The sequence below is a fragment of the Hydractinia symbiolongicarpus genome, chromosome 5 (assembly GCF_029227915.1).
Source record: "Hydractinia symbiolongicarpus strain clone_291-10 chromosome 5, HSymV2.1, whole genome shotgun sequence".
NCBI lineage: Eukaryota > Metazoa > Cnidaria > Hydrozoa > Anthoathecata > Hydractiniidae > Hydractinia > Hydractinia symbiolongicarpus.
Genome location: NC_079879.1, coordinates 21,295,684 through 21,321,242, shown reverse-complemented (window position 1 = coordinate 21,321,242; position 25,559 = coordinate 21,295,684). Strand labels below are relative to the sequence as shown.

Sequence of the window (25,559 nt, the reverse complement as noted above, 5' to 3'; positions counted from 1 at the left end):
TTATAAATTTTTTTAAAAAAAATTGCTAATGTTTGATAGGAGTGATATGGGTCTATAACTTTCAACATTTGTTCTGGAATTTCCAAAACTGCCCGAAATGTCATGCACGCGAGGCTCATTGTTCTCATTTAAATTTTGTCCTGAATAAGGCACGTGCTATTTTGTCGTTTTACTCTCAGTTTTCTTATTTATGGGATTTTTTTACAGCTATATTTATCGAATAAATAATATAAAAAACAGTTTTTTCAAAACTTCCACTGTTGAGTATATGACTATCAGTCTACCATTATGTTTATGTTTGGTATTGGGTACCTTGCCGTTATGTGCCGATATGCAAATAATGCACTATGATGGTAAAGTATCTATGGACTTCGTGTTAATACACAGAAGACAGACATTTATGTTAATATAAATATACGCATTCTTATTTCGTTTACTAACCCTCCTTCATAACCAGAGTTTTATGTTTAACATCCACCACTGCTGTTACCACTGCTCGACATTAAAAAAATAAATTATAAATCATGATAATAAATGTTTAAAAAAATGTTGTTTCGGGTTAATTCGGGTTTCGCCAGCCCCCAGTGGTTCGACAGCCCCTGTGGTTTTTGCGGCGTTTCCAGTGAGTCGGCACCCTCGTAAAAAGACAGCACTGTTTCTTCTTCCACTGCATCAAGAAAAGGGCTCCAAAGTTAGTGTTTACCAGTTTAGTTTATGGGTGGACTTGTTTGATCGAAGTAACTAATACAGGCAATGACACAGACTTAAACATATTAGTACATAGTACATATTAGCACATATTAGTAACCTAACTATCCAGCAGGAGACCCAGCATTTTTTTCGAAGAAAGCTTTGCTTATAGCTGTAGCTAACTATAACTTGACCTAAAATGTCAAACAAGTTAGCTTGCACTTCACAAAGATAAATAACAACTAAACAATAAAATAGCAAGTTAGCTAATTAAGCTGCGCTATAAAATAAATGATGCAAATCCAAAGTTTAAGTTTAACTGTTTTAAGTGGCTAACAACCTCCTACAAGAATGGACCTGCATGAACGTGCACTTTGTATTTTTACCGTCCGGGATCGGTGCATTTTGCTCGGAAAACCAATATTTTACGGACCTGACAATTATACGACCCCGCTGTATGTTTCGGGCGTGCAATAGAAAAGAGGGGCGAAAGCGAAAACAGCAATTAGGATATTCTCATCCCCAGGGTTTGTTGCCTATGCTAGCGCTTACTTGACGGCTAAACAAGACCCTGGTACAGGTTGTTTTTCATAACCCAGTATATGGTTTACTATAAATAATTAATGAGTTTGTCTCGCTGTTAAGGGGGATTTTCACGAAGCGAACGGCGAATTCGACGTCGATTTGTATCTGAGCATGCGCAGTTTTGTTTATTTTGATTTTGCATCGAAATATTCGCTTCGCTGAAAATTAGAAACAGTTCCTACTTTTTCGCGGCTAAAGGTTTCGCTGCTAGTTTTTGACCAATCAGAACGCGGTTATGTAAACAATGACTTTGGCGCCTAATTTATTTTGTCGTGAAAATTAGAAAGCGAATTCGCCATCGAATTCGCCGTCGAATTCGCCGTTCAATTCGCTTCGTGAAAATCCCCCTTTAAAGTTTCTCCGGTCAGTAAAAGCGATTTGATCGATAATATTTTTATATTATCTAAATTTGTATATCCGGAAAGCTTGATGTCGAACGGTCAATACATTACAAGAAATAACACACATAAACATGTACTTACTAAAAAACAAAAATGTCCAACGCTTCACCTTTTGCTAACGTATAAACAGCACAGATACTTCTGCACACGAACACAAAACTTACGCACGCGAAACACGACAAATACGCCATAATAACCAAGAAACAAAACACACTAAAACTTAGCACACATTAAAAAAAAACGCGAACTGAACATACAAAAGGTATTTCCAAAAACGCGAAGGGTGACCAGTTGCTCCCTATTAGAGCTTAATGCATACTCACGCTTAATGTGAGAAGAAGTGGCCCCCCTCAAAACAAATATCTATAATTTGATACACAAAATTTACTACTAATATAATTGTGGCTTCTCGTCGGGAATTACTTCTTCTTCACGCGATTCTAGAAACAATATGATCTTTAAAACCGGGCGCCTGTATACCTTTCGTGACGATCGAACGAACAAACTTCTAATCACACCGTCGTCGTTTCAGCAGACGCCTGCAACTCTTGTCAATCGATATTTATAAAGTTATAAAACGTGTTAAGGAATAGTACATACAAATTGCAGTTAATACGACAATATGTAAAACATTTGTTATTATTTTGAGTGAAATTGTCTCAAACTTGCTTTCTTCGCCTGATTTAGCCATGAAAACTTTGCAAAAACGTTGCTAAGGGGGGATATAGACATTTTGTTTTAAAACATAGGTAAAAAGTTTTTCTGTGTCGTTATAGTAGTTGTTGTAATAGATTTTAGGATTTCGAAGTTTATTAATTTTTGTTCCCTCGTTTAAAATTTCTTTTGTGGCTACTACAAAATGATTTTATGTTCAGCTCTCCTTTAAGCTGGTACCCAAAACATACAGCGGGTAGTAAATTGATCAGGTCCGTAAAATTATACTTTTTAGATTTTACCAATCGGATCTCGGGTATTTTCGGCCTGAAAATGCAGGTTCAGGCTTATGGGAAATAGACGACCAATGAACTTATCCCGTATGTCATGGTGCAAGTAAACAAATATGGCGTGAGAAGTTGTGTGTTCTTTTGACTTGGGATCATCAACCATCATTGTTCTGCGGCAGCTAACTCTGCAGCATCTTTTTTAGTTATGAAGTATTTTTCCCTGCTGATTACGAAACCTTTCCAATTGCAACCCTAATTGCAAACATGCCAACATTTGTGGGATTACTCTGGGAAAATATTTTTTAAAAATCAAGTCACCCGGCAGTCCTTGTAATCCTTGTAAAGCTTTTTTATGCATGCAATTGCTGTAATTGCCAACATTCCTATTATGTTTTAAAAATCATTGGCAATTATATACAGCAGCAAATTCCAAAGAAATGTTTTTAACTAGCTAGAAGTTCTTGTAAAAACGGGTAAGTCGTTTGACTGAATTTCCCAATCTTCCAAAGTAAATTTGTTTATAGGACCATAAAAAAAGCTTAGCACCACTTTAATCCATTTTGATTCTTTTCTGACTTATCCACCTATGTTTTTGAAACCTAAATGGGTTGCTTGGAGGAAGATAATTCTTTGTCACAATCTTTATGTTTGCATTTGCCAATTCACAAGACTATTCAATACAAAAATAAAATGCAAAACAAGTTTGAAAACAACTTTTCAGTAAGTCAACAAATACAAAAAAATTGCAGCTGTCATAAAAAAAATTACTTCTAATGGTGCATGTGAAGTATATTAGTATAAGTAAACCTGCACATTAGATTCCCCTGTGTTGCAAAAATGATGAATCAAGTGGGACTTGATCCCACAACCTCTAGATTGTAGGGTGAACGACTGCGCTATCAATGTTATCTCCTTAGCGCAATCAAAAGGCAAGGCAGGTATACTACATTCTCATGACATACATCAGGGATGAGTTGTATGTCTTTTTTGGGACATGCTTTTTTACTAACACTAATGACTACCCTTAAAATAAAACTGAATCTAGCGCCGTAATTTAGTGGTTATCACTCTTGTACCTTGTGCAGGAGACCGGGGTTCAATTCCCCTTGGCGGAGTTTTAATATGGGCAATTGAATATTAACATAGCTTCAGGTTAACCCAAGCCATGTGAGGGAAATTGAGAAGTTGGCACACTGTGCAGGCCATTGGATGTTGCAGGGAGTTGTCTGGCAGAGCGCTGACCCTAATTGGGTTTGCTTAGCTCAAAGAGACCATTAAATACTCCAGGGCTCCCCATCAAAGTCATGGCCCCTCCTGGAAATAATAGACAGGGTATATCCCTCGATATTTGTGAGGCTAGCCATGTAAAATATGCACATCTATCTATTGCTATAGCTAAAACACAAGAATGAATCCTGTTTCACTTGCATTGAAGCAAGAACTGGATAGATTTATGCAGTCAATAAAAGGAAATGCTGCAGACAAAGAGAATTTTAAAAGGTACAATAATATTTGTATAATATTTTGTATAAATATAAGTAATAATATAATGAATGCATAAGGTTATTTGATGGCAAACTGATAGTGAAATTAGCTTATCAACAGGTATTTATTTCTGAAAAGAATCTTATTTTCACATGTGTAGAACAATTCCTACTATATTTACCATGTTTACCATGCTCATTTTATTTTGGGAGGAGCTTTAGTGTGGGAGGCACTCTTTTAGGGAGACACTCACTAAATATAATGATAGGCTGTAAAATAATTTTAAATTTTCACCTGGACTAAAGAAGAGAAAAGAAAAGTATAAACAGTCAGTTAGAGAATTTTGTCTGAAAACCTTGTAAGAAACCACTGTTTAAAAAATAAAAATGGTTCTACAAACTAATTTAGTTGTATTATTTTGATTATTGGATAATTCCCAAATAAACGTTCTTTCCAAGCACTTTTTAAATGAGCACCTTTCCATTTATATCGAGGCATTATTGATCAATTTTATCAGTTTAATATTATGGCGTACTTATACAAAGCAAGGATACCCTAAAAAATGTTACCTGTATTTTTTGTTTTGGATTAAATGTGCCTGCACACGTATATTGATTTTCTGTACCTTTTTTGATTAGTATCAACACATTGTTTAACATATGGAATACATATAAAGAGAGAATCAGTAATGATGTTTACGTAGAAAAGTTATTGGGTTTAGGAGATTTTCTTTTTACAAACCAGGTATGTTGTGTTTTCAATATATTAAAGTGACAGTGTGAAGTAAATGATTGAGAGAATTCAGAAAAATGATTTTTACAACATGCATAAATCAAAAAATTATTAGTTCCATTATATTTATATACATTTTCATAAATATTAGGTTAGTTTTGTTGATTTTAGAATTTTTTAAGAACCTTTTTATTGTCTACAAAGTTGAGTGTAAATTTGTAAGCTTTCATCAAATAACAGAAGCTTTGCTCTTTATTTTAAACTTCTGCTAAAAGGGTTACAACAAGATAATTAAAAAAGGCCAGGGAAATGCTAAAAACGCATCAAGTGTGATTATGGATTAAATGCTAAAAATGAGCATAATGTTTCAGATTTCAGAGATTTCACAAATACAAAATTAATTTTAAAGCTATTTACAGGTTATGTGAATACTAAAAGAACACTGTCTGCTAAAACGCACATGCAACAAAAATAAATAAACAATCCTTGAATTACCTTCCAGACACAAGACTGTGTATACAAATATATATGTTGCTATATCATGAAATTTCTAAAATTTCCAAACTTGTATACTTTCTTACTATTTGTACACTGAAAGTATGCCATTGATTTTTTAAATTCATCTCAAGTATCTGTGTGGTCATTAAAATGTTTAAATGAAAGTTGTAAGAAAGGTTTTTCTTTGAGAGTGATTAAATAGATTATCTACATTCACACCATTTTTTTACATAACCTTATTTTTTGATTTTAGTGCTATAAAATAGCTTCATTGCATTGTTATGGGCGTTATCTTGAAATCAAGTATCCACATTTCCAAGACATGGCTCAAACCTTGACAGAAAATACATTTTTGTCAACTTTGTTTGGGAATTTGAATGATACAGATGAAGTGTCTAAGATGGTATGTTCTGTACAAAGTTTTATGAATATTGTGTTTGTCGAGAATATTTTCTCCAATCTTGATGTGTATACACCTATGTTTATTTATAAAAAAACAATGTTTGCTTATTAATAATTTTGGGATCAAAGTATGATCTCTTAATTACACATATCCGGTTTCATACTGACTATGTATTATTATACGAATGAATGGGGACCAACCTGAGAAAACTTGTCAAATATCATTAAAGTCTCTTATTTTTGTTTTCAGTCATATTCACTTCTAAAATCTGAATAACACGTGCATACAGAAAGAAAAAGAATATTTGAATAAAAGTTTATTATCATTCTCAAAATAAAACTTGCAGGTGGCGCGTCTAAAGTCATTGTTACTATGGTGATTTTAGCAATCATGTGGCAAATTGTTTATCGTTGAAAATTTGTAAACCTAGTTTTCTTTGTGTTTTTTTTTTCGTGAAGTAGTGCCTATACATTTTGACTTTCTTTTACATATAACCAGGTAACTTCTGCGTAGGAGAGTTGGTTTAAAATCAAGCTGAATAATATAGCCTAAATGGTTTTTCGATTTCTTTTGCTTTGATAACTCTGACGAAAGTTATATTGTAAGTTATAAAAAATATGAGTTACAAAAAGTTGAATTTCCAATAAAGGCAAGATTAACCAAAAGAACTTCGAATTAAGAAAAAAATCGAAAAACCGTTTTAGATACATCCCTCTTGAATAAGATAATTGGAAAAGATGTGGAAAAAATTCAGTGGTTTTCCAAAAGAAACTTTGTATGTGAAGGAAGGGGTTGAATTTTTTCTACCTTATATATCCTTTTATTTTTCATTTTAATCCAAAAAACTTATATCTGCATATAGGAAATGTTAAGACGTTTCCAAATATTCATACATTTAAATATATTGAATTAATGTGAAGAAGATATTGTGATTTAAAAAATCATGCTCACTTTCCCTTACAGTATCCTTAAGATGATTTAAATTTGTGCATAATTATTTTAGATCCGTGGGCTGCTTGGATATGCATCAACATTTGCTCTTCACACTATTTTGCAAGATATTTCTTTCCAGGTAAAGTTTGTGGTGCATACCAATAATGATTGTTCACATGCCAAAAGGGGATATTTCCATAGGATTTTCACCTACTTTCTAATAATAAAGTAGGTAAACTTTTGAATCTTCAAAGTTGTGTTGGCCACAAATAAGTAAGAGAGGCATTGATGTATAAAAGGGTAATGCTATATTTTCCATCATACTCTGATAAGATTACACAACTTAAAACGTGTAAGCCAGATTTTACGCACAAGATTGCTAAAGTGTACTAACACAGTTTTTCAGATAGCATTGATTATAATTTATTACTCTCTCCAATAAAGCACTTGTTTTTTTTTTTACTATTTTGTAGAATAAAGCAACTGTTGACAAAACTTTGTTGATGATGAAATTACTACAGATGACAATGCAAGTAGCTTTAAAGAAAGATGCTTACTGCTGGCTTGTGTATAATGGTTTGTATACTATGTTCAGAAAGGCAATTTTGTGAATGCTAAAAAAAATATGTTGGAGGTCAAGATTGTAAAAGCTGGGCTTGTAATCAAAAATTGTAAGCCTATTGGTTAAAAAAAATGTCATTGTATTCTTGACCTTCACATTTTTAAGTTGCAGATAAATCTGTTAATTCTTTTGCTGAGCTTTGGAGGGAGATGGAGGCAAGTTTGTCTAGTTTATCAATAAATACAATAGATTAAAATGGATAATGTTGAAGCTAAATAAACTAAATAGATTGATATAGGGGTTTCTTTCTGAAGAAAAAATAAGTACACTGATAAATATGAAGAATCAGTCAATTCGCACTTTATATTTCTTTTTCCAAATTGACAATATTAAACTCTTTATTTTAAAGTGATGCTGATTTTATAATCCTACGTAGCAAGTGTAAAGGTTTAAATGGATGTTCCTATTTATAGAATCATCAAAATATACAGTCATATTTTGTTACGAAAACATCTAAATGGTGTTCAAAAGCATTTGCCATGTTTCGTTATGAACATGAAAATTCAATTATATTGAGCTTCAACATCATTCGTGTGAATCTGTAAATGAAGTAATAACTTTACATTGGACATTTTAATAAGAAACTGTTTTGATTATTCACAAATATAAAAGAAGTGTTGAAAAAATTTAAGTCTTCACACACCTATTTGTTTTAAAAAGTAACAGCAATGCTTTTCAAAATAACTATAGTTTAAAAAAATTGAATTAAAAAAGCTACAGTATGAAATTAGTTCATTTGCATTTAGGTTCAATTCACATTTACACTCTTTGCCGTAAACTGATAAGTGTTGGGTTGTCTAGTCGCGTCCTGGAATATCTTATATGGGCTTGCATATGCATGGAATCATCAGTTCCTTTAATGACAGTAAAATATCTTAGTTGGAGAAGCGAGCTCTATGCAGCTGTATGCCAATGTTACTATGATTTGAAAGCTGATGTTGTTGCTGAAGAGTTTGCAAAAAGGGGATTGCAAAAGGTGAATATATTCCTTCCTATTTTTTATCTGTTTTCCATTCCAATTTCTATGTCTATGGAAACAAAATATGATTGTAAAAATGTGACAAAGAAACCTGTTTAATGATGGGAAATGATTTTTTTAAGAAATAATTTGGTTCCAATACATTTTACTTCATAGTTTTACAAGCATTTCCATGTCATTAAGGAAGAATATTGAACGTTTTTGCTAGAGGAACCTTGTGAAATAGGGCTAAAATTGATATTTGTGCTCTCTAGCCTTGTTACCTGAAGACTAGAAAAAAAAATCAAAAAGAAACAACGGAAGTTTACAATTTTGTCTTCAATGTGGAAATGTTTTCATTTTTAGTTGTTGAATAATATTACCACACCAATCATTAAGAAAATAACACCTGAGCAATAAATCACTCCCTCAAAGTTACAATAATTTACACTGGGTGAGCAATCTGAATAAATAGAATAAGTTTATAAACTTAAAACTTATGACAAAATGCAAACAATAAGAAAGATAGCATTGATTTCCATGTGAGATGAATTGATATTGCTCAGCCAGACAAAATATTTTTGAATCAGGAGAGCAATTAATGGCTCAGTAGGTTTTTCATTTCTTAGAATTAGGTGAGTCTGTGTGAGCAAGAGCGATCACTCTCCCCTTATTGATAGGCCTGCACACATTAATTGATTTGGTTTTAGATTAACGAGCTACAAGAAATTCAAAAGATGAGCACATCACTCGAAACACCTGAAGTTATATTTGCATTTACACAAGCATCCCTCAAAATGAATGCGATGGTATTTAAAAGAAGTGTATTTGAAAGCAGACGTCGACCTAAAGGTATATTAAGACCAAAGATAAAACCACACTTAAAAGATATTGCACAGGTAAGTAATTTTAAACAGCGAGGTTTAATTTATAGCTACTAGCAGCCAGTTAGTGACAAAAAAATAGTTTTTGTTGTTCGTGACAAAATTGCAGATGATAAAATAAGAAAGTTGTGATAAATTCCTACTTTGTTATATACCTTTCTGTTAATTCTGTCAAAGGCAATATGGGTTTGAAAAAGAGATGTCATTCATTGCCTCTATCAAAACACAGTGTAAATAAAGCTATATTTACTTTCAATGTTTATTTTTACTATTTAGAATGCTTGGCCTAGGACAGGCACAGAAAGGCTATTGGCAGAAATTTTTAAGGGTCGTGCTGCACAGTTTTTAGCTATTTTAGAAGCACTGACAAATTCAAATCGGCGACTGTTGCAAACAAGCTTAGGTGCACCAGATTTAGATGAATGTGTACAAGATGTCTATGTGGAATTGTTTTTTGCTGGAGTTGAAGTTGCGTCTGGTGGTGGTGGCATCCAACCCCAGCTGCCTGGAAGACGAGGACCTGGCATTAAGAATATTATCACCAATCTTACTCTTCTAGATTTGGCATCAGCTGGTATGTCGTCAATCTTTTTAACCTGTTTTAGAAGCACATTTGCACTATATCAGTATTTTTTTAATGTTATAACTACAAGAATTAATAATTTTGAATTAATAATAACTTTTGTTTTTTAGGATCTCAAAGTATTTCATTAAAGTCTATAGTTCGCTTTGTGAAGTTAGCTTATAATTACGAAAATTGGGAAGCTTTTGATACATTAGTTGGTGCAACAATAAAAGAGTTAGAAAAATATCCAAATGATGCTAACTTCATCAGGGAAATAAAAGTGCTTAAGATATTGTTAGCTATGGCAAGTTTTAACACTTCACATGTAAAGAAGAAGGTTGTTGTGTTAAAGTCTGAGGAGAATAATGGATCTCAGTTTCCTAAAAATAGTAAGTATTATATTATTAGTAAATTATTTATTGATTTAATGTAATTTACCAAGTAAGTGCCTAATTACCAAATAAGCTGCCCCATTGACCATGTGCCCAGTGGTCAAATAAGAGAACATCAGCTCGAACTGGATGTATCGAGCACTGTTTAGGTGGCAAATTTTTTTGGAGAGGTAAAGATCATAATAAAAGGAAGTTGGAAGATTAAAACGATATTTAAGAACACACAGAAAAAGTAACAAAACAAATTGCGGCTGTTGTTGGATTTTACAGGCGGGCTTGCATGGAATTCGCCATGCCCAGCTAAGTTGTCATTTTAGCCCAAAGACAGACAAATAACCAGTATTATTATGGAGACTTTTTTTATACTTTTGTGCCTATTAGTAGATCTTTCTACTGGTCATGCAACTAGTAGCATTACTAATGTCATAAAGATTGTTGTCATGTAATAGTGAATAGTTTTGTCTCATGTCGTTATTTTCTTGATTCGTAGCTATATAATATTAAAATAAGTAACTTCCCTTTAATAATATAGATAAAGCTGCTCATGTTGATGACTTACTTGTTGTTGCTAATTTGGTAAACAAAGATTTAGCTGATAAAGATGCAGTAAGTAATCTAATTTGTTTTCAAAACAAAAAATGTACTAACAATACTTCGACAGTATATATTTTTACTAAGCTAATTCATAGTGAGTCAGAAACGTCACAACAAGAGCATATCATTTAACTTGATTTTGATGGTTTAAGTATGAAAACACTGTTTTTCTTTACTTGTAAATACTTTTTTTAATTTACAGGCAAACTTGATCATCTCTTACCATGATATGCTTATTGATGTTGCTCTGTTTCTATGGGGTAAATGTAAAACTCATTTTGCACGCATCAACTCACCTATATTTGAAAATCACAAATCCATCTATCAAGATTTGCTCTTCTTCAAGGTAATTTCTTTAATTTATATAAAAAATTGTCTTAAAAGCTATCTGATGCCAAAACAAGACATGGTAAATGGAAACATTTTCATAATAATTAGTGAAAATGAAATAATAGTATCATTGCAGAGTTTCATGTCAATGATTTAAAAAAAACATGTAAGATTTCTCAACTGAGAAAAAACATTTTAAAAAAATCTACAAATGTTATCTGTCTATTTTAGTGGCTTCAAATATTGATCATTACACAAAAAGCAATGATTCAGTTGAATTTACAAAGCATTGATGCATGTGCTGCCATTGAAGCCAGTTTAAAGTTAGCCATGGTTTTAGAATGTCTTGCTACAGCACACATTAATGCAGATAGTACCTTATATACAGATTTAAATTCTCAGAATGTAAGGGTTTTTTAATTTTATATTAAAGGTGATATTGTTCTTGTGTTCATCTGATTAACTGGATTTTTCCACAGACTTACCAACTAATATTAAATACTTAGTTATTACAGTTACTTTTCTTTATCTTACTTGTGCATATTATATTCCTCGAACTCGTTAGTTGATATTGCATCAACTTTATTTAAGGCTTTTTAAGTTTCAATCACTAGTAGTTTATGGGTTGTTCACAAATGACATCAATCATTAGGGGGTATGCTGAAGTTGACACTGGTTGAGGTGACGCTGTTGACCGCAACCTTCACATTTTTAAAACCATTGACTTTTCTGACCACAAATGGGTCTGTGAAACACTGTAGGATGTTTATGGTGATAATGAAGAAACAGTGTTGAAGAGTTTTTGTTGTTGTGATAAATTTCTCTTGAGTTCAAATATGTATGAATATGTCAAGGGGGATCTTTTTCCAAAAAGATGACGTCAACTTAATAGGGGGTAAAGCAAAGTTGATGCAGGTCAACACAGGCTGATGGAGGGAGGAATCAAGAATCTTAAACAATTGGTTGACATCATTGGTGAACAATCCCGTATTCAAAAATGGGAGATCGAATGAAATAAACCTAGGCACTACATTTTTCAATTACTTAAGCATATGTATCTTTCATTGTAAAATTGTATTTATTTTTAGGTGTTTAGTGCAAAATCAGAGAAGTCTATTGACACCAATGCAAAAAAGAATCTTCTCATTGAACATCTCTTGAACATAGCAACATATTTAGATGTTTCACAAAATGGAATTGATGTGCTGGATTTTATAAACAGAATGTTGACTTTATGTTTAAATGCTGTAAATACAGCTCGAGATAACAGTTTATTAACTTCGGGACGTGTTTCTGATGACAGCTTGCAAGTAATTAAATTTCATGCTGTCTCCTACTTCTAAAAATCACTACTTGAATGTTGTATCTCTCAGGTTTTTTGTACACATTTCCTTAGTGTTGTCAACACATTTGACTCTTATTTCAAGAAATACAATAACAGAATATGTATTTATAACACAAGTTTTAAAATAGCTAGATTTCTAAATTATTCTTGACGTCTAATGTTTATATTGTTTATATAAATTAGATCATTTTCTTATTGATACCTGTAGTATTGCACATCTGCAGAATGGCGCAAATTGTACAAAAGGTGTTGGTACCAAAAATATTTGTTAACAGCAATTTAAATGGAGAGATTTTTTAATGTTATGGCTAGGTTTTAACTGTTTTATCCTTAATCATGAAAAAAATCATAGCCATCAAATTAAAAAAATTAATAAAAATGTTTTTTAGATAAATTCATGCACAATAGACTAGTTTTAAAACTGAAAATTTCAAGCATGTCTGGTTAAAATATAAGTAGCAAAAAAAATTACAGAAAATATTAAATTATTCTCTCGGAGAATTATTTTAAAGCAAGACGCATAGATTGTAACAAAAAAAATTTTTAAACAAAAGAATTTTGTTTTATCTGTGTTTATTTATTTTAGGAGGCATGCAGTGATAATGTCAACAACATGTTTGACATGAATCTGAACTCATTTCATTTGGAATTAACGTACCATCATCATCGTATTCAAATGCTGCAACAAGTACTTCAGAGTAAGTGCTATTGTCGTATTGTGGCAACAAAAGAAATTTTAATTAGGATAACTGTTCTTTGATGAAATAAATATTTGTCAGGATAAAATTCTTTGTTATGGCAGAAATGATATAATCAAAAGTAAGCCAACAGTTACCTTATATTTCTATGTTTTAATGCAATTAAAAATAAATAGAAAAAAATCTCACCCTTGAGAGCAGATCACCCTCAAGTTGAAAGTATGAGAGGAATAAGTGGAATTGTGTAGATTTTAAGAAGTCGTGACAATGATGCATTATTATAGTATAGATTTACACGATTAAAAATACTCATATATTAGTTATACTCATAAAAATTATTTGAATCCTTTGCAATCTTAACGTTGTAAAACACATGATGTGAAAATAAAAGGTGAAAAAAATAACTTTATCTATTCTGTGTAAGATCCCTCCTGCAAACTACTACACAGTTTGCTTTTGTAGTCTTTCGGTATGTAATAAATGTATTCGCTTCATAGAACCATTGGATATTCCAAAAGCAAAAATTAAACAGACTCAACAAAAAAACAAGGTAAAAACTTTTCTGTGGCATTTGATGACATTAAGGCTTGATTAGGCCATATTTATTCTAGTAGGAAAATCCAACAGTATGTTCCATGTGAAAATCTATCGAAAGAAATCCTGTTATGAACAACATATTTTTGAACAGGATTACATATTGTGCAGATTTAGTGATATTCCTTCTTTTCGCATGTTTTAGAAGCCATCAATTACTGACAGTGTTGATGTTTTGTCAAAAGCAGGAAAAAATGATTTATCCAAAGCATTGTATCTTATGAGTTTGGTGCAAACAAAGAGTATAAGTAATCCTAAAGAAGTTTCTGCTTTATTAGAGGTGTGTTTATTGTTGCATAGTTTTGTCTATGTATAATGCCATTATATAAACTAACTTCTGTACAAATACACATGTAAAATTAACGCCCCCAACAACGAAATGCCTGCCTGCTGATCTGCCTGCCTTGAGACAAAATTTTAGCTCTTTAAATACAGGTCCTATAAAGATATATTATTTACAGTATTACCCACATCCAGCCTTTCCCAAATATGGCAATGAACCTGCAAAACCGGCTAGAGCAGCCACAACTTTTTTATTTCGTGATTCTAATGAATTTTAGTCTGAGAATTAATTTGAGACCCTTGCGACACCCTTTGTGGAATGACGAAAATTGAGTGTCTAGTTGTAAATACTAATATTAGCTACTAGTGTTGGCGCTATTAACGGTGCTGAATTATTATTTTCCCAAATTATTTTTAGCACTTTTAGCACATTTAGGGGACATAATTTTGATGTCTTTCCAAAACCTATGATTTATTTGGCCTTAATCTGTTTTGTTTTTTTTTCAAAAAGTCTTATCAGCCTTCTTTAAAATAGCCTTCTCTAAATTCTGGAACTCAGAAGTTATAGCTAATCCAAAAAACAATTATACCAACTCCAATACAATGTTGTCTAAAAGCACACTATAATAACTTTTAAGTCAAAAATCTTATTTGTAATCAAGTTATTGCGTTTTCACAAATGAGTGGACCTTAATTATGACTATTATGACCACTATTTAGTTTAAGTGATCAAATTTTTGTCTTTTATATACTATGTTACCTGCTTGACTAACCTTTCAGAAAATATATTTCGTAGAAAAGGGAGTAACCAATCAAAAGGATGCAAATGCAGTTATCCACTGTATACAACGCCTAAAAAGACACATTGTATTTAGAATTTCACTCAAAAACAAAACATTGAAATAAAAGGAAATATTTATTTATTTAAATTATATTTTTTGTGGTTAAGAAATTTGTTTTGAATTTTTCCTTGGCTTTGGTGAAGTTGCCAAAAACTATGAATATGAACTTTCTATATTTTCTATATGTTCTTGCTCTTGAGAATTTTAAAAACAAAAGAGCTTACAGTTGCCATCTTTGTGGTTGGACTGAAGAGTTTTGTTCTGTAGATTACTTTCTTTAAGTTGTTTAATTTTTCGACTTTTACCAATTTTGTTTAAATTCATGAAAAGTTGTTTGTTCCTAAACAGCCAGTTCGTGAAAACTAATCGTGAAAATTTCAGAAATGACTTACTGGCTAAAATGAATTTTCACGAACTTTAAAGCCTGTATGTTAGGGCAGGTTCAATTAAAGGCTACCTTATCTCAATAGATAAAAAACTTGAAAAAAATTACGTTCTGAAAAAGTACCAGTTGATTTGCAAGAATAATCTGTGCGAAAAACTTTAAAATGGTTCATTTGCAGAAAACATATCCTGAAATATCACAACATGAATTACATAGTAACCTTTTACAATTTCACCAACAGAGATTTTCCTTACTAAAATTTTCTTGCATTTGTTTGTGACAGGATCTTTATTTTTAGTGACTGAATTAAATTCTTTATTTATTAAAGTTAGTTAGTTTAATAGAATCTTAACCATAATTTTTTATATATTTAAATTTTTATAGGAGACATATGAACATCTTCAAAAAGCAGCTATCGTGGAAGACCGAATAAGATCAGATAATATCGCCAAAGGTGTAGTGTCACAATATGTACCACCACCTCCCATCTTGTTATACAGAGGTTGTACCAGCATGATTTTAAAGCCTGCAGAATATACACCAAAAGGTGGAGAGCAAATTGCTTGGTATTGTTTGTATTTACGCAATGCGGCAGGAAATAATGTGAAAGTGAGGCTTAGTGACACACAGTATGCTGGCACGGGAGAGCAGGTGATTTTTTATTATCTCTAAAAAGCATGTTTCTATGTACATTCTCACTAAGGGTAAATTTTCCTTCAAACAGTTTTTCTGTGTATTTACCCTAATAAATGCAATCTTAATAAACCTTCAGGAATAAATTAGGGTTTGACCTTAATACAATATTTTGTGGTTTAAAAAAGCTTTTGCAAGTTGTCATTTTGAAAATATTAGCATTAAACAGCCAGAACGGTTTCTTTTTCTAAAATTTCTCATATTAAAAATTAAGAATAAATATTAATTAAAACGCTACATTTGTAAATATATCAGATATCACTGATGATTGTGTGTAAGTTATATAATATCTGTTGATGAAACATTTGTCTTTGAAGTAATATACATAGTTTGAATTATTTATGCTGGCAGAAATTGATTTGATAATGGCAATCTGCTTCTATTTAGCCATAATTGGTAAATCTTTCATATCTAGAGATTGAATCTCTCTCGATGATCAAGGATGCAAGTTGTACATAAATATACATGTGAAATAAGTAGACAAAAACAACTTTTCTCTTGTTTTAGGTACCGTATAGCAGTAATTGTCTGTTTACTGTAAAAGGTCTGGAACCAAATCAAAGGTATGTTGCTGCTATCGGTGCTTATGATAAAAAGGGAAAACTGATTGGTGGATCAATAGGTCAAACTGGACGACCGTTTCTGGCTGCACACCCATTACCATTGATACTTGCATATGCTTATTTAGCTAAGGTATGTTTGACTAAAAAATATTCATAGCAATGTGAATGGGTTTGTTCTATTGGAAAGTTTTTGATTTTGCAAGATACAGGTCAGCGTAGGGTCTTTTTATATACTATATGAATATATTTGTTGCAGTAAAATGTTTAGGTTTGATAGCAAGGTCATTTAGATTATAATTTGTTTGTTAGATAATTGATTATTTGACTGAGATGGGTAAATAATGCTGTTGTTGTTTTGTTAAATATACTACATTGTTAGTTTTATCTCAAAACAGGTTGCTTTTCAAGATGATGGATGGAAGGTGGCAAAACTATCATGTTCTGGCCTCTGGAATTATTTTGTCGAAGTGAAACCCAGTGAGCATTCAAACATTAAAACTGTAAACAATGATTTTAAGCTGCAACCTAAAAGGTAAATATACCTGCAATTATGTTCCATTTTTATTCTTTGAAACGATATTTTTGTAAACGTTGATCCATGGAGAATTTGACATTCTAATTTTTACTTTCAAGTTATTTATTTATTTGTTGTTGTTTTTTACTTTAGAATTAAAATGAACAATTTGAATAACAGTTCTCAGATTGTGCAACGTTATTTTGTCCAAAGTGTTTTCATAATGGTTGATATAGCCATCAAAGAAGGTTGTTTGTTTTGTGACACTTTATGTGACCAAGGTCCAGTTAAAAAAGGACAGGTGTGTGTTTTTAGGGAGCTGAACTCTCATTTTACGTATTCTAACTCTATCATGTCACACATCCTTAATCAGATGTGTTTTAGCTCTTTTGTTTTCCGTATAGATTTCTCGGCTAGCTCAATGTGAGAAACTATTGGTTGCCATTGAGCTTTCTGGTTGGTTGAATGATAACATGCTGTGTCTACAAGCTGTTGTGAAAATGTATGGTCTTCTTACGCCCATCATATACTGGAAACTACCAATCATTCCAGTAATCAAGGTATCTATATTTGGAAGGTTTGGTGTCTTGACACATTTTTTTTTCTTTTCTCAAGTTTAAGATTATCATAAGGAGTTTAGAAGTTTTGAAACATCGTTAAAAGATTTAAAAAATCAAGAAAATGATCAAAATTCAATTTGTCAGAATAAATTTTTTACCATGGTAGAGAATTAAGATCAAGAAATATAAATTCAGTTTATTCGAAGCTGTAGGCATGAAAGATTTGGACACTTGAAGTGTAACACCTGACATACTGTTTAATTCTTTTATCTTTGCATATCTCACAAAGCACATTGCAGGATCACAAGCAATTTTTTTTACCCTAGATTCTATGCGACATGCTGGGTGTTCTAAAAGAAATTCACACAATATTTAAAAACAAACGACAAACAGCTGCCAGTGAATCACTTCAGCATATGGTGGCTTGTATTTCACACTACGTAGCTCAGGTGGGTGCATACATGCTATGTTGGTATTTATCAAGACCCTGTTTCTTGTGAGTAAGGTAGAGCTTCACATATCGTTTTAAAAGTATGTAGTTAAAGACTTTAATAAGGAAAAACGTTTTTTATTTGACAGTCATTGAAACTAATCTGATTTTTTTATGTGCAGCATACAGCGAAACACAAGGACAAAAGCGCAACTCTCCATGTATTGGAGATGGGTAATAAAATATTAAATCAACTGGTACCACCTGACAGCATCAACGCAGGATTTGGAGATGGGAGCTCTGGTGCAGGTAGGAATTAAGTTAATAATGAAATTAAATGGTGCCAATAATTATTTAAATTGTAAGGCAGAGAGCATTTATTTATTTGTGGATTTTTAAATAAAGCTCTATTGTCTAAGACATAGACACCCGTAAATCAGCCATCATCAAAATAATATAAAGATACTTACACTTTACCTAAGATTGTGAACTTCGTGTGTTTTAGGAACAAAATATCAACAGAAGAAACAGTATAAACGAAACAAACCGAAGGGCATACTTAAAACTCTCAGCGATTTCTCTTCTGCCGGTACTTCATTAAGTATTCGAGCGCTTGAGATTTACAATACCAAGTTGCAGAAAGAAGGTAGAATTGAATTAAAACATATTATTGAGAATTTGTTTCGCTATATTGCGATTAAGTTCTCTACTAAGGGTCCTATGTTAGTATGTTTCTGCATTGTGATTGAATCACCACCGCAACCATTACCACCACCGCCACTGTTCCCACCATTGCCACCCCCACCATGGTGGTGCGTGGAGGTGAAAGTTATAGAAATTTATTTTTACATCAATGGGTGGTGGTAGTAATAATGATATAACAGCATCAAATTTTTTATGGCAGGTTCTCCAGATTGCGATTTAGAATTGACTGGAACAGAGGATCCTGTCATATTGAATGCTGTCATCTCTGCTCTACCTCCGTCTCAAGCATACAAAGAAGGTTTGAACAGACTGTTCTAACATTTTTGTTTGTTTTATCTCTATCATTTGTTTTATGTTAGCTTTTTCTTTCAGTCTATGTGCCTTTTAATAATCTTTTTACCTGTTTGTAACATTACTTTACATCTAGTTCTGAAGTTTAAACGACGAGCTCAGTTCTTGCAGAACTTTGTGACTGTAATAGCTAAAGCTTCTTACAACCAATCACACGACGATGTTTTAGAATGGACAAAAGACACAATGGCATGGTTGACTAAGTAAATACATTGTTTGTTTGTTAATAGCATCTTTGCAGAAGTTGCATATGGTGCAACAAGTATGGCTTCTAAAAAAACTTGTATTAATGTCATCTATAATACTGTTATAACTTTTTGTGAAATTTTTGTAGCTGGTTCTCGAAACAATCGAATTATACTAAGTGACAAATATTTCGCAGAGGACAAACATTTTAGTTTTGCAGACACATCAGGCTAGTGAACGTCCTTTAAAATTTGTCTTTTACACTTCCCAAATTTACCCGAATCATAGCACTATTGACATAGAGTCCCAAAAGGGAATGGAAAATTGGGGAAAATGTGCTGTGCTAACATCAGTATGAATTATTTCCTTTCAGGATTTTAGGTGTAACTAAATTATGTGCGTGTGGAGAAATGACCCGTTGTCTCATAATGCTTTTAGCTTATATTGTAGAATGCATAGAAGCCATACAAATCACTACACAACTTTGCTATGATTTCCTTTTTAAATTATACACCATGACCGAGAAGTGTTAAGCAAATTATTTGTTTTGCATGAGACAAGATAAGTTTATCTTCTTATAAATTTCAGACGGAATGAGATTATTTTAAACAAGCCGTCTAGCGATCCACGTGGCATCGTTGTAGTTGCAGCCAATTCAGAAGACGATAGATTAAAGAAATATTCAGCTGGTGTTGTGGAATATGGAAAGGTAAGATATAGTTAGATATTTAGTTTCATTTTTACAGTCAACGAAGGTATAAATCTCTGGGGTCAAGAAGCTCGACGCAAAAAAGTTATGCGTCAGAGTTCTATACTGATACTGCTAAAACCTTGTTAATCCTATTGTATCTGTTGAATATTCTAATTTTGTTCCTGTAGAGCATTGACAAAAACCTTAAGAAAATCGATCACAATGTGGGAACAGAGATATTTAATGAGAACGAAGAACTTCAGCAAAAAATCGAAGAAAAATTAACGGAAATACCACCCGGAAAGGTATATAAGTAATTTTTTTATGGATATTGAGTATTATTTTTTATCGTCTTAATACTGGGGAGTTTTTAAAATTTTTTGGGGTAGAGGTGAACAACATTTTTGACCAATCACTCTCTTTCAAAAACTCAAATTGTGTATAATTCCAAGATGTATAACTAAACGCGATTAAATAAGCTGTGCTATCATGTCTTCATTTTGCGTTGTAGGTTTTAAAAAGTAACAAATCAACCTGTACCACGAAAGTTATTGCTGTTATGACTTCGGAAGAGAAGAGGAGAAAGGTAGCGAACATTTAAAACAATCCTTCTCGATAAAACAGAACTGCCATTATGTTGAAAGACGGTATTTTTAGGATGCTGCCGCGAAAATACAGAATCTTTTACCAGAAGTGTGGAAATCAATGCAACGGAGAAAGAAGTTGCGAGATGTTTCGCTTGATGAGCTGCCCTGGAGATGTCAGGTAAACCTACTTCTTTATTATGAGACATTCACTTTCCTTAATACTAACAGGGAACCTGTGTGTACACGTATATCGTTTTAATAATAAGATCATTTCTTATCCTATCGAAAATGTGTTATTGTCAAGACCTAGCTTGATCTTTTGAATAGGATTCTGGTGCAAGATTTAAAGGAAACTACGTAAAATTTAGTGAAAGCCAATGTGTTTGCGTTTTTGTTGACAAATTTCCGACATGGAATATGGTATACATATATTACGATATGCATCCAGTATTAGTAACTAATTGATAAACTGAACAAATACATAATAATGGAGTACAGAATGAACACCCTCTTCCCCCTATTTATAACTATTGAGTTGAGCTTAGTATTTACTCATTTAAAACATCCAGCCAAATCAATTTTTCATGTACTCAAATTGCAACAGTATATCAAATGCATGTCGTCTGAATAAAAAAGAATAAAGAACAACCCTTTTGATTTTTCAAACCCTTAAACTATAAATTTTCAATACATCGGTCGAGAACGATCACTTCTCACACGTTTCTTCATTTGTCTCCATGTTTCTTCTGTTCCATCGTTCTACATTTAGATGAATCTTATTACAGCGGACAGCTACTTCAATTCAACTACACATACGCTGAAATTATTGGAGGAAAAACTTGGTTATCCGGATCTACGATTCGATGAGAGGTGAATTGAGCAGAGTATACTTTTTACTGCTACCATAATTTTTATATGTCTAGATATCACTGGTATAATATATATCTTAGGTACGCTTCTATTAGTGGCTGTATTTATTTGTTTTGTAAAAGGATCTCTTTTATTTGAGTACAAACCTTGTATAACATATACAAGATGTTTTACTGAAATAAAAAAGTCCGAAAATTTTTAGGTTGCTCATTGTAATGTGTAATCACCAAACTAGTCACTAGTCTCTTCTTTTTTGTCTGTTTTGTAGTATCATGGACGTCAGCTGGTTTAGTTTGTCGACGTCTGGAAGTATCATTGTATCGTGGGCTGGATGTTTGAAGACAACAGAAAGCATTTATCAAAAAGCAGTTGATATTGGTGGCAAAACAATGGAGCATGCGCCTGAAATACACATCGTTCCCAGTCCCAGTCGACAGTCACTGAGCATTAAAGTTGAGAAAATACAGAGGTAATTCTTATTTATGTATCTGTTAAAATATCCAATAAGAATAAACCAATACTAAAAGATAAAACGATTCAGTAAAATTGATGACCTATCTGAGAAAATGAAAGGTTTACTCCGGTACGCTTTCTTTTAGACCTTTTTAATAGTTATTATATTAATTTGCAATCATGGGGTTGTGGAGGGAAATAACCATACGATTTGGGAGGTACACTAATGAAACAACAGTAAATTTCCTACAAAGTGCACTTCGACTATAAATATCAAGTCAAACATTTTTTTGAAATGAAAAAAGAGTTGCAATAAGATGGATAATTCGGCGCTCAGTTTGCTCAGATTGCTTTAAACAGGCTGGCACAAAAAGTTAAGTATAAAAATAAGTACGTTTTTTCAGCGTTGCTTCGAGAAAAGAAGCAATAGAAGTTCCCACACAGGATCCACTTAAGATGTTTAAAAGTAATCTTCGCCGCATGTATTTGCACTTCAGAAGGTCATTGGTGAGTATATTTTGTAGTGCTGGTGTGCGTTCATCAGTTAAGTTCGTTTTCATTTCTTGCTGATCATTTCAACGGTATCCTGTAAAAACATGACCTGTTAATAACTAATGCCTAGATAACTCACTTTAAGTATAAAGCAAACGCTGCGAGCAAAAAATTATGGTAGCAACCAACCACGTTTTTTATTAAGGTTTTATCACATCGCGGTGAAAACTGGGTCCTTCTTCAGCAATCATGTGCCAACCTATTGGCTGTTACCCATTCCCTTATGATGAAAATCATGTTGCTGAATTCAAGCATTGATACTACAACACATGAAATCCCATATCACATCAGTGAACTTCGTGCAGTGATTTGCAAGCCTTTTTCTATGGCAGCTGATTTTCTGCTTGATCTTATGTTGGAAATGGAATCTATTAGAGCAGAGGTGAAGTCTTTTATAAATCTTTGTGTACTGTCCTGTTATTGCAGTCTTTTGTCAATTCCTTTTTTTTTCAGGACAAAGAAACATCTATATATGGTGATATTCACCAAAACAAAGGAGGCAGTAGTCTAAAATTTAATCCATATTTCGATGACAGTTCGTGCATCGATTACTGCAACATAAAACGTGTCATAACGTTTGCGATTGAAGTTCTTTTCTACGATGAAAAATGGGAGCAACTTTGCAGTATTATTATGAGGTTTAACGCCCTGTCGAAGTAAGTTTTATGTGTGTGAATCTTGATTCTATATCCTCCCCTTATTAAGGATTGAGTGCTAGCATTATATTTGTCTTTATTTTTTGTCTCAGAGATCATTTCTCGGAGTCATTGCATCCGTTATTAATCGTGTCACAACGATATTTAGCAGGACGAACAAAAGCAAACAATACTTTTCCAAAACTTGCCCCACGCGTTATCTTTGACCAGGATACTGGCGTGCCAACCGAAATCCAGTACGAAGCCGCTGTGACCACACCCATTGAGGTGGGTGCACACATTGATCCTGAGGGGCACAATCTTTATAAGGTTCCCGAAGATGGATTGAAACATTCTAGTGTTCCAACTGACACACTAGCTTCATTCAAAAGACTGCACGAGAATATGGCTGTAAAACATTATAGCTCTCGGATGTTGGAGCAAAGCCGAAAGTTGTTGTTGTTGTATTTAGCAGGGCAACAAGCAGGTGAGGGTAAAAACTTGTTGCTATGAGTAACAACACGCTTTTGTTTTTTATACTATTTCAATTCAAATTAAGCATTTAGGCATATTGAAAAATATATTTTAAATAGTTTAGCATTAGATTTATTTAGCATCAAAAATTTCCTTCCTTGAGAATCATACAGCTTTGTAAAACATTAGTTTGTCGTGCAAGAAATATGAGTATAAAAAATATGGTGAAAAATCCCATCTGTACAAGGAAAGTGACAAAAAGTAAATTTCTTACTTAAATATCAGTTGATTTGTTATGAATTTATGATTAGCTACATAGCACCAATTAACCAACCAAGCTTTCTTTGTTCCTTTTTAGAACTAAATAAGATTATCCAAAAGAAGTTAAAGCATTTTTTGAAAAATATATAGCTAACAAGGAGTAGCAATTTGATCTGTTACATTTTTGACTGAAAAAAATGTTATTTAGAATCTATTTAATATTATATTAACAGTATAGGAAAGCTACAGTCCTGTGTCCTGTGTATATTTAGGATTAGTTCCAGTCAATAACGGACAGAAACCTAATTTTTTTTCTGCAAAAGTAAAACAATTTTTCAATTGCATCATCAAGGCTACATTTTTATCAATTCTGCATTTCAATTCTACATTGAGATTTTATTTTTTTTGTATGAAAGCCATTTCAAATTTGCAACTTGCTTAATGAGTTGAGTTCTCAAAAGAAGAATTTTTGACAGTGTTATCTTTATTAAATTATTGGTCATTGAAGCAACATGGTTCCATGTTTTAATCATTTTAACTTATTTGAAGTTTAAAGTTAATAAATGGCTACTAAAAATTTAAAAACTGAACATTCACATTTTGCAGGTAGAAAGTGATATTTTAAATGTTCCGTAAAATACACATTTCCCGAATTTCATAAATTATAATAATTATGGCGTCATTCAAAATTTTTTAATGGTTAATAATTGTAATGCTCTTCAAATAAGGATATTCAGAAGTTTAGTGCAATATAATATTCTGGTTGGATTTTATTTAGATTCGAAGAAAATAATTATTTTGAAAACGAGGTTATTCTTAGAAAGCTCGGCCATATAAAGGGTTTAACCGTACCTTTCAGCTCACAATTAAATCACTTAACAAACAGAAATATTTACGAAATTAGGTAATTTGTGCTACCTTCTGCTAAGAAACTTAGGGATAAAAATCTTTTTTAGTATCGACCTCTTTAATTGAGTTTGTCATAATTAGGAAATTCGGGAAAGGGACATTTGTATATTTTTAATTAATTATAAAACCTTTTAATTGAATGTACCAAAATCATTTGCAAGATAAAAATATACATGATGTAGAAGGTTTACAAGTCAAAAATGTCCGGCGTAAGATAGCTCGAATCGACGATAGATCATGAGTCGTCAATGTTAAGCAAAATTGGAAGCATGAACTATCTCACGTAAAGTTCTGCATAGCGTGGTACAAAATGCGAAAAAGGAGATACTATGCGAGTCTTTATTGATTATTTTAGGAGTCAACAATGAAGGGAAATTGGTAAAAGAGACGTCACGTGTTAGTTTTGTAACTAGTCAAGTAAAACCGCTATCAGCTGATCCTGACGATATCGCAACACAAGAATATGAAGTTTTAGAAGACGTCGAAAATTACCCTTTGGTAGATAATCAGCTAGCTATAGTTATCAGTTCGTATGATAAAACCATTGACATTTTGTTGAGTCGGCGACAGAAAGAATTGGCTGGCCAAGCCATGCATGAGTTGGGAAATATAATGTTCCATATGAAAAACTACAGGTAGTACAACGTGTACTTATTTTTATTTCAGCTGGTAAGCTTTGTATCTCTGTGATAGGGAAAGGTTTTCAATATTTTTTGTAAGGGCTTGAGACAAAAATTGCGCTGTTGTACACTACGTTTTGTAGTTACGGATTGCAATTAATCTGGAAAGATATTTTCTTCAAAAGCTAGCCGGTTAGCCTATTAGGTTAGAAATTTAAATGGCTTTGTTTTAAAGACCCCATTTTGTTTAACTTGTATCCACACAATTAACTTAACAACAACGAAGCAAAATCATTTTGATTTGTTAGAGCAGGATTATTATTTTGCATGTCGGATAGATTTT

General features: G+C 32.5%; 1 protein-coding gene across 2 annotated transcripts in view; it reads left to right on the top strand.

The window, feature by feature from the left end:
• Positions 1-25,559, top strand: part of LOC130645306 (cilia- and flagella-associated protein 54-like) — a 108,424-nt gene that overhangs the window by 75,147 nt on the left and 7,718 nt on the right. Inside the window, exons 2-38 of one of the 2 annotated variants that reach the window (XM_057451259.1) lie at positions 3,706-4,120; positions 4,744-4,849; positions 5,589-5,738; positions 6,742-6,810; positions 7,145-7,247; positions 8,040-8,269; positions 8,962-9,150; positions 9,412-9,709; positions 9,829-10,089; positions 10,625-10,698; positions 10,889-11,032; positions 11,248-11,421; positions 12,105-12,326; positions 12,948-13,059; positions 13,557-13,609; positions 13,799-13,933; positions 15,547-15,813; positions 16,363-16,548; positions 16,814-16,950; positions 17,086-17,233; positions 17,337-17,492; positions 17,819-17,941; positions 18,105-18,231; positions 18,428-18,568; positions 18,827-18,925; positions 19,055-19,181; positions 19,753-19,873; positions 20,044-20,160; positions 20,367-20,441; positions 20,513-20,620; positions 21,212-21,312; positions 21,581-21,781; positions 22,170-22,272; positions 22,463-22,699; positions 22,771-22,973; positions 23,066-23,439; positions 24,952-25,231. In XM_057451259.1, the coding sequence (XP_057307242.1) occupies positions 4,029-4,120; positions 4,744-4,849; positions 5,589-5,738; positions 6,742-6,810; positions 7,145-7,247; positions 8,040-8,269; positions 8,962-9,150; positions 9,412-9,709; positions 9,829-10,089; positions 10,625-10,698; positions 10,889-11,032; positions 11,248-11,421; positions 12,105-12,326; positions 12,948-13,059; positions 13,557-13,609; positions 13,799-13,933; positions 15,547-15,813; positions 16,363-16,548; positions 16,814-16,950; positions 17,086-17,233; positions 17,337-17,492; positions 17,819-17,941; positions 18,105-18,231; positions 18,428-18,568; positions 18,827-18,925; positions 19,055-19,181; positions 19,753-19,873; positions 20,044-20,160; positions 20,367-20,441; positions 20,513-20,620; positions 21,212-21,312; positions 21,581-21,781; positions 22,170-22,272; positions 22,463-22,699; positions 22,771-22,973; positions 23,066-23,439; positions 24,952-25,231 (5,843 nt within the window). In that variant the 5' untranslated portion in view covers positions 3,706-4,028. Of the gene's footprint in view, positions 1-3,681; positions 4,121-4,743; positions 4,850-5,588; positions 5,739-6,741; positions 6,811-7,144; positions 7,248-8,039; positions 8,270-8,961; positions 9,151-9,411; positions 9,710-9,828; positions 10,090-10,624; positions 10,699-10,888; positions 11,033-11,247; positions 11,422-12,104; positions 12,327-12,947; positions 13,060-13,556; positions 13,610-13,798; positions 13,934-15,546; positions 15,814-16,362; positions 16,549-16,813; positions 16,951-17,085; positions 17,234-17,336; positions 17,493-17,818; positions 17,942-18,104; positions 18,232-18,427; positions 18,569-18,826; positions 18,926-19,054; positions 19,182-19,752; positions 19,874-20,043; positions 20,161-20,366; positions 20,442-20,512; positions 20,621-21,211; positions 21,313-21,580; positions 21,782-22,169; positions 22,273-22,462; positions 22,700-22,770; positions 22,974-23,065; positions 23,440-24,951; positions 25,232-25,559 lie in introns of those variants that run through there. The other variant, XM_057451258.1, reaches the window with a different exon arrangement.